This window comes from Bremia lactucae, linkage group LG10 (genome assembly GCF_004359215.1).
Source record: "Bremia lactucae strain SF5 linkage group LG10, whole genome shotgun sequence".
Lineage (NCBI taxonomy): Eukaryota > Oomycota > Peronosporomycetes > Peronosporales > Peronosporaceae > Bremia > Bremia lactucae.
The window spans coordinates 4456697-4469634 of NC_090619.1; the positions used below are offsets into that span (position 1 = coordinate 4456697).

The 12938-nt window shown below is 44.5% G+C and overlaps 1 protein-coding gene across 1 annotated transcript; it reads left to right on the forward strand.

Moving 5' to 3' along the window:
* Positions 1-471: 471 nt before the first annotated feature.
* Positions 472-9240, forward strand: CCR75_002851 (uncharacterized protein; the record flags this gene model as incomplete). The annotated part of the gene is made up of 6 exons (XM_067960948.1): positions 472-1454; positions 1518-2328; positions 2382-2484; positions 2538-6436; positions 6505-6606; positions 7462-9240. 6 exons carry the CDS (start codon positions 472-474, stop codon positions 9238-9240), a joined length of 7677 nt encoding a protein of 2558 aa, XP_067818917.1.
* Between the last annotated feature and the right edge of the window lie 3698 nt (positions 9241-12938).

Consider the following 12938-nt stretch of genomic DNA (forward strand, 5'->3'; position numbering starts at 1 on the left):
TTGAAATTCCACAATAGGGAATGTTATTGTTTCCGACATAACAACCAGTAATAATCTCAGGGTAATAACTTTGTTTCAATGGAAGTGACGCCATAATTTGATTGGTCAGATTCTACCTGGCTGGGTGGAAATAGCAAGTAATTTGTTTGGTCAGATTCCACGGGGCTGGGTGGAAATAGCAACTTGGTTGGTGCAAATAGCAAGTCGTTTATTTCGGCTGATTTGCAAAAAAGATGACTAACAGCGCAAAACGATTGTTTTGGATTACATGATCTTGATAAAGAGCATTATTAAGTAAATTTTTGTAATAATCTATTTTCGTTCAGCATTTTTCTCAAACTAATTATCTAAAAGGCCAAATTTAATAAATCAAAATCACTGAAACAAGAGCTACCCATATGAAAATAGAGACTAGGGCAGCGCTATTCTCATGGCTCTAAAATTAACAAAATTTTCCTATGCTTTGAAGTGATGGCGCAAGAGCCAATGTCCTCGCCAAGAATGCGACGGCCAAGCGCCTCCTCCGAGCGAAGTACGAGGCCAGCGACGTCCATTGTGGGAGCAGATGGTCGTATAGTGCTCACGCCGACCGAATTGCATGATGGGAATGGATCGTACGGACATTTGAGTTCGCCGCTCTACGGCTCAATTTCTCAAAGCCAGCCGCAGCACACGAACGCGTCGAATCTGCACCATATATCACCAGTCCGCAAACGATCGCTTCGAGATTTGATCGTATCTCCTAGCGTAGCGAAGGTGCTTTACGCTCTCTGTCTCCTGGCCGCTGTTGGTGCTCGTGCGAGTCTTGTGTCGCTGTATTATTTATTAGTTTTGTGTTACGGAGTGGTGCAATCTTTTCAGTCACGCAGGGTTACCCTTTTGACAATCGTGGTATCGTTTGTAGCCTGTGTGTGCCACATCGCCATTAAACTCGCATACGGAGACGAAAGTCGCTACAATGGTGCAGAGATCGCGCGTCTCTTTGGGTTTTACACCATGCGCACTACCAAAACGTACGTCGAGACGATAGGAGAGGACGTTTTTGTATTGGGATGCAGTATCCTGTACTATTGGCACCTTCTACGAACCCAAAGGGGTAGATTTCGGGAACAAGCACCTCTGGTCCAGTCGCATTTGGATCTCTTTGAGATTGGCGATCACTTTTTGAATGGCAACGAGTTCAAACGCGATCGTCCTCAATCGATGTTACGAGTTCTGGAGCTCTTGAATTCCGTGCTTCTTGCACTCACATCCATTGCCGTACCAGCAGTTGCTTCCGGGCTATTATACGTTGTATTTCTGATACAGCTGATCCGCTACACGGTGTTTGTACGACGAATGACAATGGAGGAGCTACTTGCACGCGAGTCAGGTGTTAAGAGGTCGAGTTCTTTTCTTGGACCAGAGATCACGAAGCTCGTCGTGGCTCTATCCGTCGTGATTCTTATCGCTTGGTACGTAAATCATTGTTTTTTTGATGATAGACGACGTTCTCGAAACTAATTGTGTGATTCTAGGTACTGCATCCATCTTGATCTACTAGCACAGAATGACACAGTACAGAAAGTTGCCTTGTATGCGGGATTTGCAAACTTTCGAAACGGAGGCGTACGATGGCAGTACTATTTCTTTGCTGTTTTTTTAGGATTGCTCGCTTGGATTTCGGCAAAGCTCCATCGATTGTATACGAAAATTAATGGCACTGGTACTCTCTCGTCTCGACTATCGAATGACGGTATAACTGCTGTGGAGCTAGGAACCGTGGAGGCTGACGTAGCACAGTCGTTGCTTGACCAGCGCACTAGTTTAAAGACGCGAGATATCAAGGAATTGCTCAAGACACAGTCGATTGTAGTACGTGCGTTTGCACGAGACGGAGGGCTGTTGCTGGGCAGCGCAGCAGCAGTTGTATGGTGCGTCTCGTACCCGTCGTACTTATCAGCGCCACTATTAGCGCTTGCTTTTGTGACAATCGCCTTGTTTGGAGTGCTCTCGTCATCTGTCGTAATGTGGCTCTTGATGGCTTATGGCATTCTCTTGGCTCTAGCAGAGTACACGAGCAATCTGACCATCAATTTTTGGTCGGAGGATTACACAACCTATGGGCTACGAGTCTTTGACTATCCCTTTCTTGATATTGGCGCCCACTTGCTTTGTCTCGTCTTTATGTTCGTAGCCATTCGAACGCAATGGCGGTATCAAGACGTCCTTCGGGAGTCTCGAAAACGTTGCGCTACGGCTGGTGATGACGAAGTTAAATACAATGATGAAGCAAGCGTGGATAGAGCAAGTTTTGCAACCATTAAACGGCTAGCAACGATGCGAAGTGTGAGTCCTTGAGGTTTTAGTATTGGAACAAAGTACTGACTTGTTGTGTCTAGCAAATGGAATTGGGATGGCGGTCTGCGGCGCAATTATGGCTTGTTGACGCAAAACAAGTGATTGTTTCTCATCTTGATGCGTTAGTGCTGGTCACTATTATAAGTACGGTCGGCAGTCCATTGTGTTTAATGTTTTTGTAAAGGTTGCTAATGTAGTCTTGTGTGTGGCGTATTGTGCAGTTGTCGCGTTGAGTACACACGTGTCGTTCTTTCAGATTGGATATTTATTGCTTGCAGTGTCGCTGATGGTGTTTTACGAACAACGTCGACGTTTTTGGCGCTACTTGTTGCTATATGCGCTTGGAGCGTGTTTTGCCGTGTTTGTGCATAACATTGAGTGTACCGAAAGCGTTGAGCTCGAGTTAATTGGGTTGCAATGTTACCACTATAAGCTGAAGACATGGGGCTCGTTGTGGCCGACGTTATTTAGCGCTCAGCTCTTGATTATTGCACAATTAGTGTTTCAGCTTGTGATTTACGTGGCCAATCGTGAAGAAATTCAAGAACGCTTGCGAACCAAAGACCACGTCGGGCAAAATCCCGTCTTCTTTATTTCACGACTTGCTATGGAGATTGATAATTGCTTTCGAATTGGTGGCGCCGTATTGTGTTATCTTGCGTTTATTGTCGTCGCGATTCAATTTGAAAGCGGGTCAACACGTTTGAGCACGAATTTGGTCGGAGCAGTTCATTTGTCTCTGTTTTTCATTATTTTTGGGAACCATTTGTCTGGTTTTCATCTCGCGCCTCGAACGTCCTTGCGACTTAAGGTACTCTGGTCTTTGGCTTTGTTCATTGAAGGATCGATTTTGATCGCACGATACGTCTATCAATTTGACAAAGTAGCTACGTACTTGGACACTCACTTGTTTACATTGTCGTTCATTTCAGCTCAAGATATGGGGTTTGAGTATCATGCATCCACGAGCGGCATCTCGAACGTGTTTATATATCTTCTACCCACTGCCATTTTGACAGGTCTGTGCTTTTGGCAGCTCTCTTCGATGATGAAAGATGTCAAGCCGTATAATTTCTTTCTTCGTGGTCGAAGTCGTACAGCAGATCGATTTCGATTCATTCTGGAAAGTCTTCAACAAGTTGTCATCTCGTGTAGTGCGACGGCATTAGTGCTTGTGACAATGGTTAATGCCTTAAACCCGATGAGTTTCGTAGGATTCGTGTATGTCGTGATCCTCATTGTAGGCCGTGCTTTGAGTGATTCCTGGAAACAGTTGTGGCTTCCTCTTTTCTGGCTTGCATCACTCTCTGCATTGATGAAATACGTGATTCAATTGAGTGCGTTTAACTCGGAGCAAATTGAAGTGGGCTCGCTTTCTCACTCTAATGAGGACAGTCCTTGGATTGGTACCATTCGATTAGTTGAACGCTTTTACGAGAGGGAAGGAAAATCAAAGCTTTGGGAGTTGCTATCTGGGGACTTTTGGGTCATTGTATTGTGTTGTGTTCAGCGTATTGCGCAATACTTTGACGCGTCTTCGTCGACTCGGCGTCAATCCGAATTAAACGAAATTATGAGGCGGTTTGAAGAGCAGTACGCCTTATTTGCAGCGACTAATTCCAACCACCTTTATCCGACATCGTCTTGCGAAGTCGATGATAACGATGATGACGTGAAAGAACGAGTTCGTGCTCTTCAGGACGACGACAATGGAGCTAATTCTGGAAAGAAAACTGTAACTGGAGGCGAGGAGCAAACGGATCGTCACAACGACGAAGCACCGAGATCGTCTTACACGTTGGAGAAGAGGGATTTTTTTATAAGTCTTCAAAAGTTTGGCGCGATGTATGCGAGCAAGGCATCTGTGAACGTAGTGATGCTATTGCTAACTGTGTCAAGCTTTGTCCACCAAGACGTTCTAGCGATTGTTTATCTGGTGATTGTCTATAGTATCATGGATGCATCGCCTACGACTGTGTGTAGACGCTGGTGGGCATTAGCGTGGCTACTTTCGTGTGTGATTTTAGTAATGTATTTAATGATGCTATGGTTGCCTCCATTTTTGAATTGCAAAAGGGAAGAAACGTTTCCGTGGCGAGTCGTTCCCGATGAGTACGAGAAATGGTTGATCATGAGCCATCAACACAAGTGGGCCTTATTGACAGACTTTGTGGCTTTGTTAAGTGTATACCTCTTACGGAATACAAATCAAAATGATCAAAAAGTAGAGACGATTGCAGCCGTAGATGATTCAACAGCTGCGTTCTCACAAACGTTGCACAATGAAAACAGTGACGACAAGTCGGAACAATCAATGCCAACGTCTCATACCGAAGTCATGTACGCCTTGTTAATGCAGCACAACGTTTGGTATTATCTCGAGTTTTTCGTTCTCGCGTACTGGTTACCATTGCTTCTTCTTTTAGTCTTTGTGTGTGGTGCGAATCAAGGAGGAGTTGTCTCTATGGTTTATTTATTTGCGTCGCTCTTCATGCTATATCGACTCGATGAAGCACGACGTCCTTCTAATTTATGGATTCATTACTTACGAACGTGGACGTGGGCTCATTTATTTAGTATCACTATTATTAACGCACCGTACGTTTACGCAGCCCTTAGCAATTGTCTCGTTGGTGACAAAGCAGCGAATGATGAGCATTGTATGTCAATTGCAAATTTTCTTGGTGTAGAAGCAAGAAAAGTCCCGTATGGCCTCATTGCGCTCTTTGTATTGATTTCCATTCAATGCGAGATTGTGGTAGCACCAATCTATGCCACAGTATACGCGACTATAATCAATGAACACAAACGTGCCGTCAAACGTCGTGGAGAAATCATGCGCGAATTCTATCGCCAGCGAACGGAACAATGGTATGCCATGAAAAAAGACAAGAATGCAGCGATTCAGCGTCTTAAAATGATCGTATCTCGACTGGTTCACAAAGTCGAAGAATTAATGGACATTGCACGAGGATTACACCACAATTTGCCACCCATGGCACCATCAAAGCCAATAATAGTCGAAACATCCCAGAATGCAGTCTTAATTTCATGGGAAAAACCCAGTAATAGCTACCACAAGATCCGCCAGTATCGTATTTCAAGACAACAGTTTCCGTCGTTGACACTGCTTGGAGATTTTAGTGACATTGTCGAAATTTCTGGTGAGCGTTTGGAAGCTCGAATTGAAGGGCTTCGTCCTGGAACGAGTTATCAATTTAAAGTCTGTGCCGTGTCGCGAATGGGCGAAGGTCCGTTTAGTGCCGCGAGCGATCCAATTGCGACCTATTCTCTTAATTTGGATGGAATTACAACAGCAGGGTGGATGAAATATTATCGGGAGAAGCTTCCTGTTTCACGATGGGGATTTCTCGTCTCATGGATGAATGCCAAGTATTTGCATCGATACGTTGTAATTGACTCGAGTCACTTGGTGTTTTATCAAGACGAAGAACGAGCATTAAAACATCGCAGTCGCAAGCAGAAAAAACGTTTAAAAACATCGTTCAAATGGAGTGACGTCTTGTCGTTACAACTCAGTACTTCGAAAGTGCAGTACGACGACGTCTCGCCATCCCTTTATTGTTTTGAGCTGATTGTGCGACACTCGAGCAATCGTGGGGACGTCAAGTACGTGTTTCAATCGGAGCATTCAAAAGAGTTTAACTTGTTTCTATCAGCCTTGGCATTCGCGGTTCCTCGTGAAGCTCTGGGCGATAATATCATCGAGTGTCTGAAAGAACGACAATTACCCAGTCCTTTGGATATAACCCCTTTACGTCGTAATACTGTGGAGGATTCAACTTTTGATGAGATCAAAAGCGAATGGAGCAGCGTAACAGGCGATGAAAGTACACTCGGTGACCCTGAAGATGACGATTTTGACGCTAAGAATGGTTTTGCGTGGCGAATCCCATTGTATCGATTGCTCTATTGCTATCAAAACGCTGGATTTAAGCTCGAAACGGTGCAATTTGAAGAAGATGACATGAATGAACCATCCTGTTTTGAATTGATGCAGCTTTTTATTCACGTCATACGTAGCAAAAGTGCTAGTATTTGCTGTTTGGTATTAATTCTCTGCTTCACGGAACAGGTAACTTTTCTTCGTAAAATTGGAACCTCCCTCTTGGTTTCTTGCTGACTTAGACTATTTTTTTACAGGCGGATCTACTTAACATGGTATACGTCTTAGCTACCTTTACGTTCTTACTCGTAGAAAACCCTCGTCCAATTCCGACCATCTGGACCCGATTACTAGCTTATGTACGTGCTACAAAACAGCTCTTTTGTTGTCGTTAATTCGGCTCACTTTTATTATATTAGACGTGCGGGATTATCGCATTGCGCTATGTCTTTCAGCTGTCGATCTTTTGTACGGGAATGACAGATCACGGCTCGTTTTATCCAAGTTTTGAACCGTACTGCATGGATCCAATAAATGCTGCTATGAATGCCAAATCGATTCAATTCATGGTGCTCTTTGGCGTGTACAAATTCGATGGCACTGCCATTGATCACGTAAATTCGGTCTTTGATGGTCTTCAATGGAATTTCTACGTCATGATTGTTCTCTTGTGGCATCAACGCGAGCTTCGGCTTCAAGGATTCTGGATTGAAGAAGCAATCGACGATAGTAATCAAGCTTCTTCGCAATACAAAGCTGACGTGATGCGAGGATTGCAGTCGTCCTTGTCTTCTTCCCACGATTCAATCGATGACGCGCTCTTGTCCGATGGTCGTCGACAAGCGCCTATAATTGACCAGATCGCGACAAATTCAAGTTCTCGAAAGATTGAAACTGCAAACCTTTGCAATGAAATTGCGGCGCAAGTCTTACAGGAATTAAATGAACAAGAAAAGCTTGAAGAAATCAAAAAGGAAGCGCTTGGTGTTACTACGAATAAAGATAACCTCGCCCATTCTGTATCATCGCGGCAGTCGCTCGAGAATGAAAGATCTCGTGAGAGTGTATTGTCTGAGTTTCCACAAGCCGCGAGAAATGACGTCGTTGCGAAGCTAGTAGACATGAGTGGCGATATGTCTGAATATGGATACTACGCGGGTGCAAAAACGTCGTGGCTCGAGACGACGTTTCCAAGAGCATATTCCTATTTCCAGACAGTCATTTGTGATCCACCGGCTCAATGGGATAAAGACATTTACGTTGCGATTACCGGTGCGAAACCCGGTCGAGATTTCTACACGGCTTCGCTCTCGGTGCTTTTATTCTCCGCAATCTACGCTGTAGTTCTTTACGAGCAATTAGGCGAAGCTGACGCAAGCAGCACTTCAGTAGCGGATGCAAACAGTCGCATTTCGTCCTCATCGCTTCTTTCGGGGTACCTCGTGCTCTTGGTGTTTGTTGAATTGGTCTTTATTATATGGGATCGGGTCGCGTACGTGACGTCTTCACTTCGATCGAAAGTACTTTTGCAGTATTCGTACACGATTGGACTGCACTTGACTGTATGGATTCTTCTTCCTAGCAATACCAACATATATTTTCAGCAACGACCAGCACTTGTAGTGTTTTATCTATTCCAGTGTGTCTATCTATGGCTAGGTGCGCTACAGATTCGCTACGGCTACTTGGCTTATCTTGGGAGTCGCTACAATTACACTAAAGAGAATAAAGTCACGGCACTTGGCGCGACGTTGTTTGGCATAATGATGAAAGCGCCGTTTTTATTTGAAATGCGTGCTTTACTCGACTACATTTGTACGACGACGTCTCTTAGTTGGCAGCATTGGGTGCTTTTAGAAGACACGGCTGCGCATTTATTCAGTATTCAAAATGCGATGAAAGAACGACTGGAAAACGCCGAGATTCTACAAGGTAAACAGCGACAACCAATACAAGCAAAGCTCACGTCAGCAGGTGTAATGTTGCTGTTTCTACTCGTGTGTCTCATTGGCCCTTTGGCCATGTTTAGTTCAATTAATCCCAGCACAACAACAAACGATGTGACATTCACGCTCGTAACCTTTGGACTTGTGGATGAGCACGAAACCATGTATGAATTGTATAGAAACAGTGATCGGAAGAGTCCTTCGTGTCAAGTCGACTTGAATACCAACAGTGCTTCCGTCCAATGTATCGAGTTTCACGCATTTTCCAACGATGTATACAGCATCTCTCCTCCACGTACCAATCTACTCGTAACACAGCTCCAATCAACGCAAGCGCTAAATTGGACCCTCACGTTTGCATTTACCCGTCCAGGACCAAAGTCGGCAGAAACAATTTCAGCAACATATGCCGTGACAATCACTGACAATCACCGCCAAGCTCTCGTTCCGATCTTAACCGAGCTTACAACGTCTTCTTTGGACACTGAAAACGTGTCTTTGATTCATATTGAGAGCTTGTATCCTGCGGTTGTTCAACTCACAGCGAGTCGTGGGGTCCTCCAACGATCGACGGGCATGCAGTCAGTGACAATCACGAAACACGCTTTAAAAGAATCGACGTGGTGGAGCATGAAACCGGACGTGAATTCGTCAGATGCCTCCTCGTATTGTTCGTCAACGTACCCGTTTTGTATTGTCGCCGTCTCGGACAAGATTGTTCAAGGTTTAACAACATTAGGCATTAGTTCGTATGGAATTATGGCTGTGTATATTTTTGTTGTCGTGACGGTGGGGAGTGCCGTCAAGGGATTCTTTCGTGGCAAAGTGTATCACATTCAGTATGAAGAATTGCCAGATCCGGACGATGTATTGGAACTCGTTGAAGGCATTTACATTGCTCGAAAAGAACAGTATGTAGGACATTTAAAGGACGAAGTACGCCTTTTTGAATCGCTAGTGCGCATGTTACGGTCGCCTGAGACGCTATTGAAAGTCACAGGCACTAATGTGATTCACATTCCCACTGCGAAAGAGAAGCTCGATTGAGTTCTTGCATGATTTATACAAAGGATGTGTGTGTTAAATTTGCATGGTTTAGTGTACCAAGGTCGCGTCACTTTTTTTTAAGTGATTTTCGCATTCTAAAACAAATATTTTGACGGTTGCGAGTAAAAACACGATAGATCTTACGTATCTGAAAGCCATGGACTGTAGAACGAGGACTTGTTTACGAGAACCTTTTTCCCGAATGAAACGATATTTGCTTTGAAAATGGATTGTAAGGGCAGTTAACTTGACTCACACCGCTAGTTCTTGCATGCCTTTGCGGAAAAGATTCAGCCGAAGATCACAGCACTGATGTTGGATATTGGCACTATGCTTAACAAGTCACTAATCTATCAGCTGCTCTTGGCATTTGAGCGCAACTATCAGATGGAGGCACCTACGGATACATCGCGATAGAAACATCTGCAGAGAGTTAAAGCAGTTGGATCATTCCTTCTTCGAAGTTTAATTACATGATTTCCAATATTCTAGAAAAATCAATGGAAAGCTGTTTCGGCTTCATCAGCGAACTTCCTGATGCTTTCTCGGTCTACCGAAACTATTCGTGGAACTCGACTGAAAGCGTATTTTAAGACGCTTCACACCAAACCGGACTTCTACGGGCCAATCGTTGGGAACATGTACCTTGAAGAGGACAGAATTTGGACATTCGAAGTTGTGGCACGGAAGAATTGCTAGTAGACTTTGCATTATGTGAAGGATACTGCTGAGTGTAACGGGTTCCGTTACATAAGTATGATGTCCTATAAGAGTAATAATTATTAGTATTTCCTACAAGAGGAAAGAAATAAAGAAATACACAATTTATTATCTTTATTAATTTTGACTTAAATCGTTCCAAGATTTTTAAATTGGATAATATTGATGCAATAAGACATCAGCTGATTGATATAAGTCTAATTAACCCCGCCAATCGTTATAAGACACGATTCACCTACCCTTCACTGTAACTAGTGTAAGGTCAACTAGTTCTTACCAGTACTATTGAAAGGGGCCCCAATACACCTGGTAGCACTTCGTAGTCAATTTAACGGCCCACGGACATGTTGGATGAAGAAGGAGGTAGCTTCCAAGCCCCTTAAGAAGTTTATCACGCAACGCGTGAGAGGTTTACTCATTTGACTGACCTCGAGGGCGTGGGGCACTGCACTCATGAGCGTAGTGACCTAAGTTTTGACAGCGATTGCATTTCTGCAATCGCTTATTGTTTGAAAAGCGAGATCTCTCGCTTTCGACGTAAGAGAGGTCCATAGGTTCTGGACTTCCGAGCTCTTGTCGTCTCGGAGGACGTTATGATGACGAACTAGCTTGAGCCTGTCTCAAACAAAAGTCCACCTTTTCCGCAACGGATATTGCTTCTTCAAGCGTATCCAGTTCCAAGCGGAACAGATGGGCCATCTCGGGACTATTTGTAAGACCTTGCATGAACACCGTAATCAATGTGTGTTCATGGACTGGATTGTTCGTGATACAACTCGCTAAAAGTCGTAAATGCTGGACATAAGCCTGAACATCACGCTTGCCTTGCTTAAGCTTTGAAAGCTCTGATCGAGCTCTGAACTCAGCCCGAGGCGGTTTAAACGTCTGTTTGAGCCGGGCTTTAAGAGCCTCTGGCGAGCCAAATACATATGGGTCGCGCAACTTGAGGCCTAGCGCCCATGTTTTGGCACGACCTGTCAAATTTCATTAAGCAAATGCGACTTCATTTGCTGTCGACGATGTGATGAGCCTTTATGGCATCCTCCAGTTCGACGAACCATCTTAAAAGGGATTCCTCTTCGACTCCCCCAAAACTTAGAGATGTCTATCTTTAGGGTTCCTGGACGGCGCGTTTGCGTCATCCAGGTACAGGGGTCTGTACCTGTTGCAACCTCAACAGTTCTGCTTGTTGAGAGCCTTGCTGATAACGCAAGGCTACTTTCTCCTTCGCCTCGTCAAGCTCATGTTGTATGAACTTGGCGATGGATGAATAAAGGGCATCTCTGTCCAAACCGGACAGCATGGCCAAGATGGCATCATTCCTTACGGTCGAATTCATTCGTTCGGCCGCACTCCTTTCTATGTCACTTAGAAAGGAGTGCCTATCAAGCAAAACGTGATGCGTATTTCCATTATAATCCTATATGTCCATGTTAGATGATGATGGAACTGTGGCCCTTGGACGGACTACAAAAGTGCTACCAGGTGTAACGGGGCACTGCCGACTTGTACTGCTTCAGTACAAGTCCACTTCGCAATGCTTCAATACAAGTCCACTTCGCATTGCTTCAGTGCGAGTGGTGCCTTACGTCACTTCACGTACACTAGTACGTGCAGAGGAAGACTCTCTTTAGAACACTTGCTATAAAGAGAATTAAAAGTAAACCGTATTTAATATAATTAAGTTCTTCTTTTTTTATCTGTAAGAAACTAACTTTATTATATACTATGAAAAGCGATCGAACGATTGAGTTCGGTCGTAGGTGGGCCAGCCCTTGGCGCTATACTGTACTTTGGGCAGAGATGAGCAGTATGCAGCTAGAGTCGAGTTCATTCAGCACGCACTCGCCGCCGCCCAAGAGAAAATATCTTGTTTTACCAGCAAAGCTCTCAACATACGGAGGTGTTGAGAGAACAGGGTGCTGAACAGTTGGAACTGCTGAGACAGCAGCATACTTAGCCAAATAGGCTAAATCTTGGGCCTTAGGGCTCAAACTTCATGACCCATTTGTCTTAGGGTCGTATGAGGTCTTGAAGCCCGCCTCAGACAAACATTTGAGCTGCCACGTGCCGAATTCAGGGCTCGAGCCGAGCTCCTGGATTTGAAGCAGAGCAAGCATGATCTACACGCTTATGCCCAACACATGCGATACCTGGTCAGTTATATCGTGAGTCATCCAATTGATGAACAAACACAGGTTACTGTGTTTATCAAAGGCCTCGTAGACGGACCTGTTTTAAGACCCACCTCTTTCAGCTAGAATTAAAGTCGCTAGACCAAGCGATCGCTACAGCAGAACAGGAGGACTTTAGCCTGATACAGGCTTTGTCTACTCTGGTGCTTATCGCCGAACGAGTTGACAAGAAAACGGAGGCCCAGAACCCATGGATATCACGTTATAAGAGAGCGAGATACCTCGTTCTTCAAGCTACAAACGTTATAGAAATGTAGTTCGTTTTCAAAAATATGGGCCACTACGTCTATGAGTGTAGCGCCCCACGGCCAGTGCCTAAAAACATTGAGCGAAAAGACCGACCTCTCGCTAGGAATAGCGGAGGACGTGGATCCGACGCTGTTACGAAATCGCAACGGCGAGGCGTATCGCAAATAAAATTTGCAGGTCTTTTGACGAAAGTTGCTCCTCACACACAAACATTCCACTTATGTATCTTGTCGATTGTGGGGCGTCAAACATTTTTTTAATTCGACGCCAATCGCTAGAAGATCGCAGGTTCAAATTATTGAGCGCGATATTCCTATAACGAGGATGACAGTGCGCCTGGCAACAGGCGCAACGGTAACAGTAAACAAACGTGTAGTTGGTATCCAATACACGTAAAATGGTAAAAAGTACGATGGTGATTTCACCGTACTAGATTTAGATGACGAATTTGATGTTATCCTTGAATTACCATGGCTAAGAAAGTACGGGCCATGTATCAATTGGTAGCATCAAGCCGTGACGATGTCTGTCTCT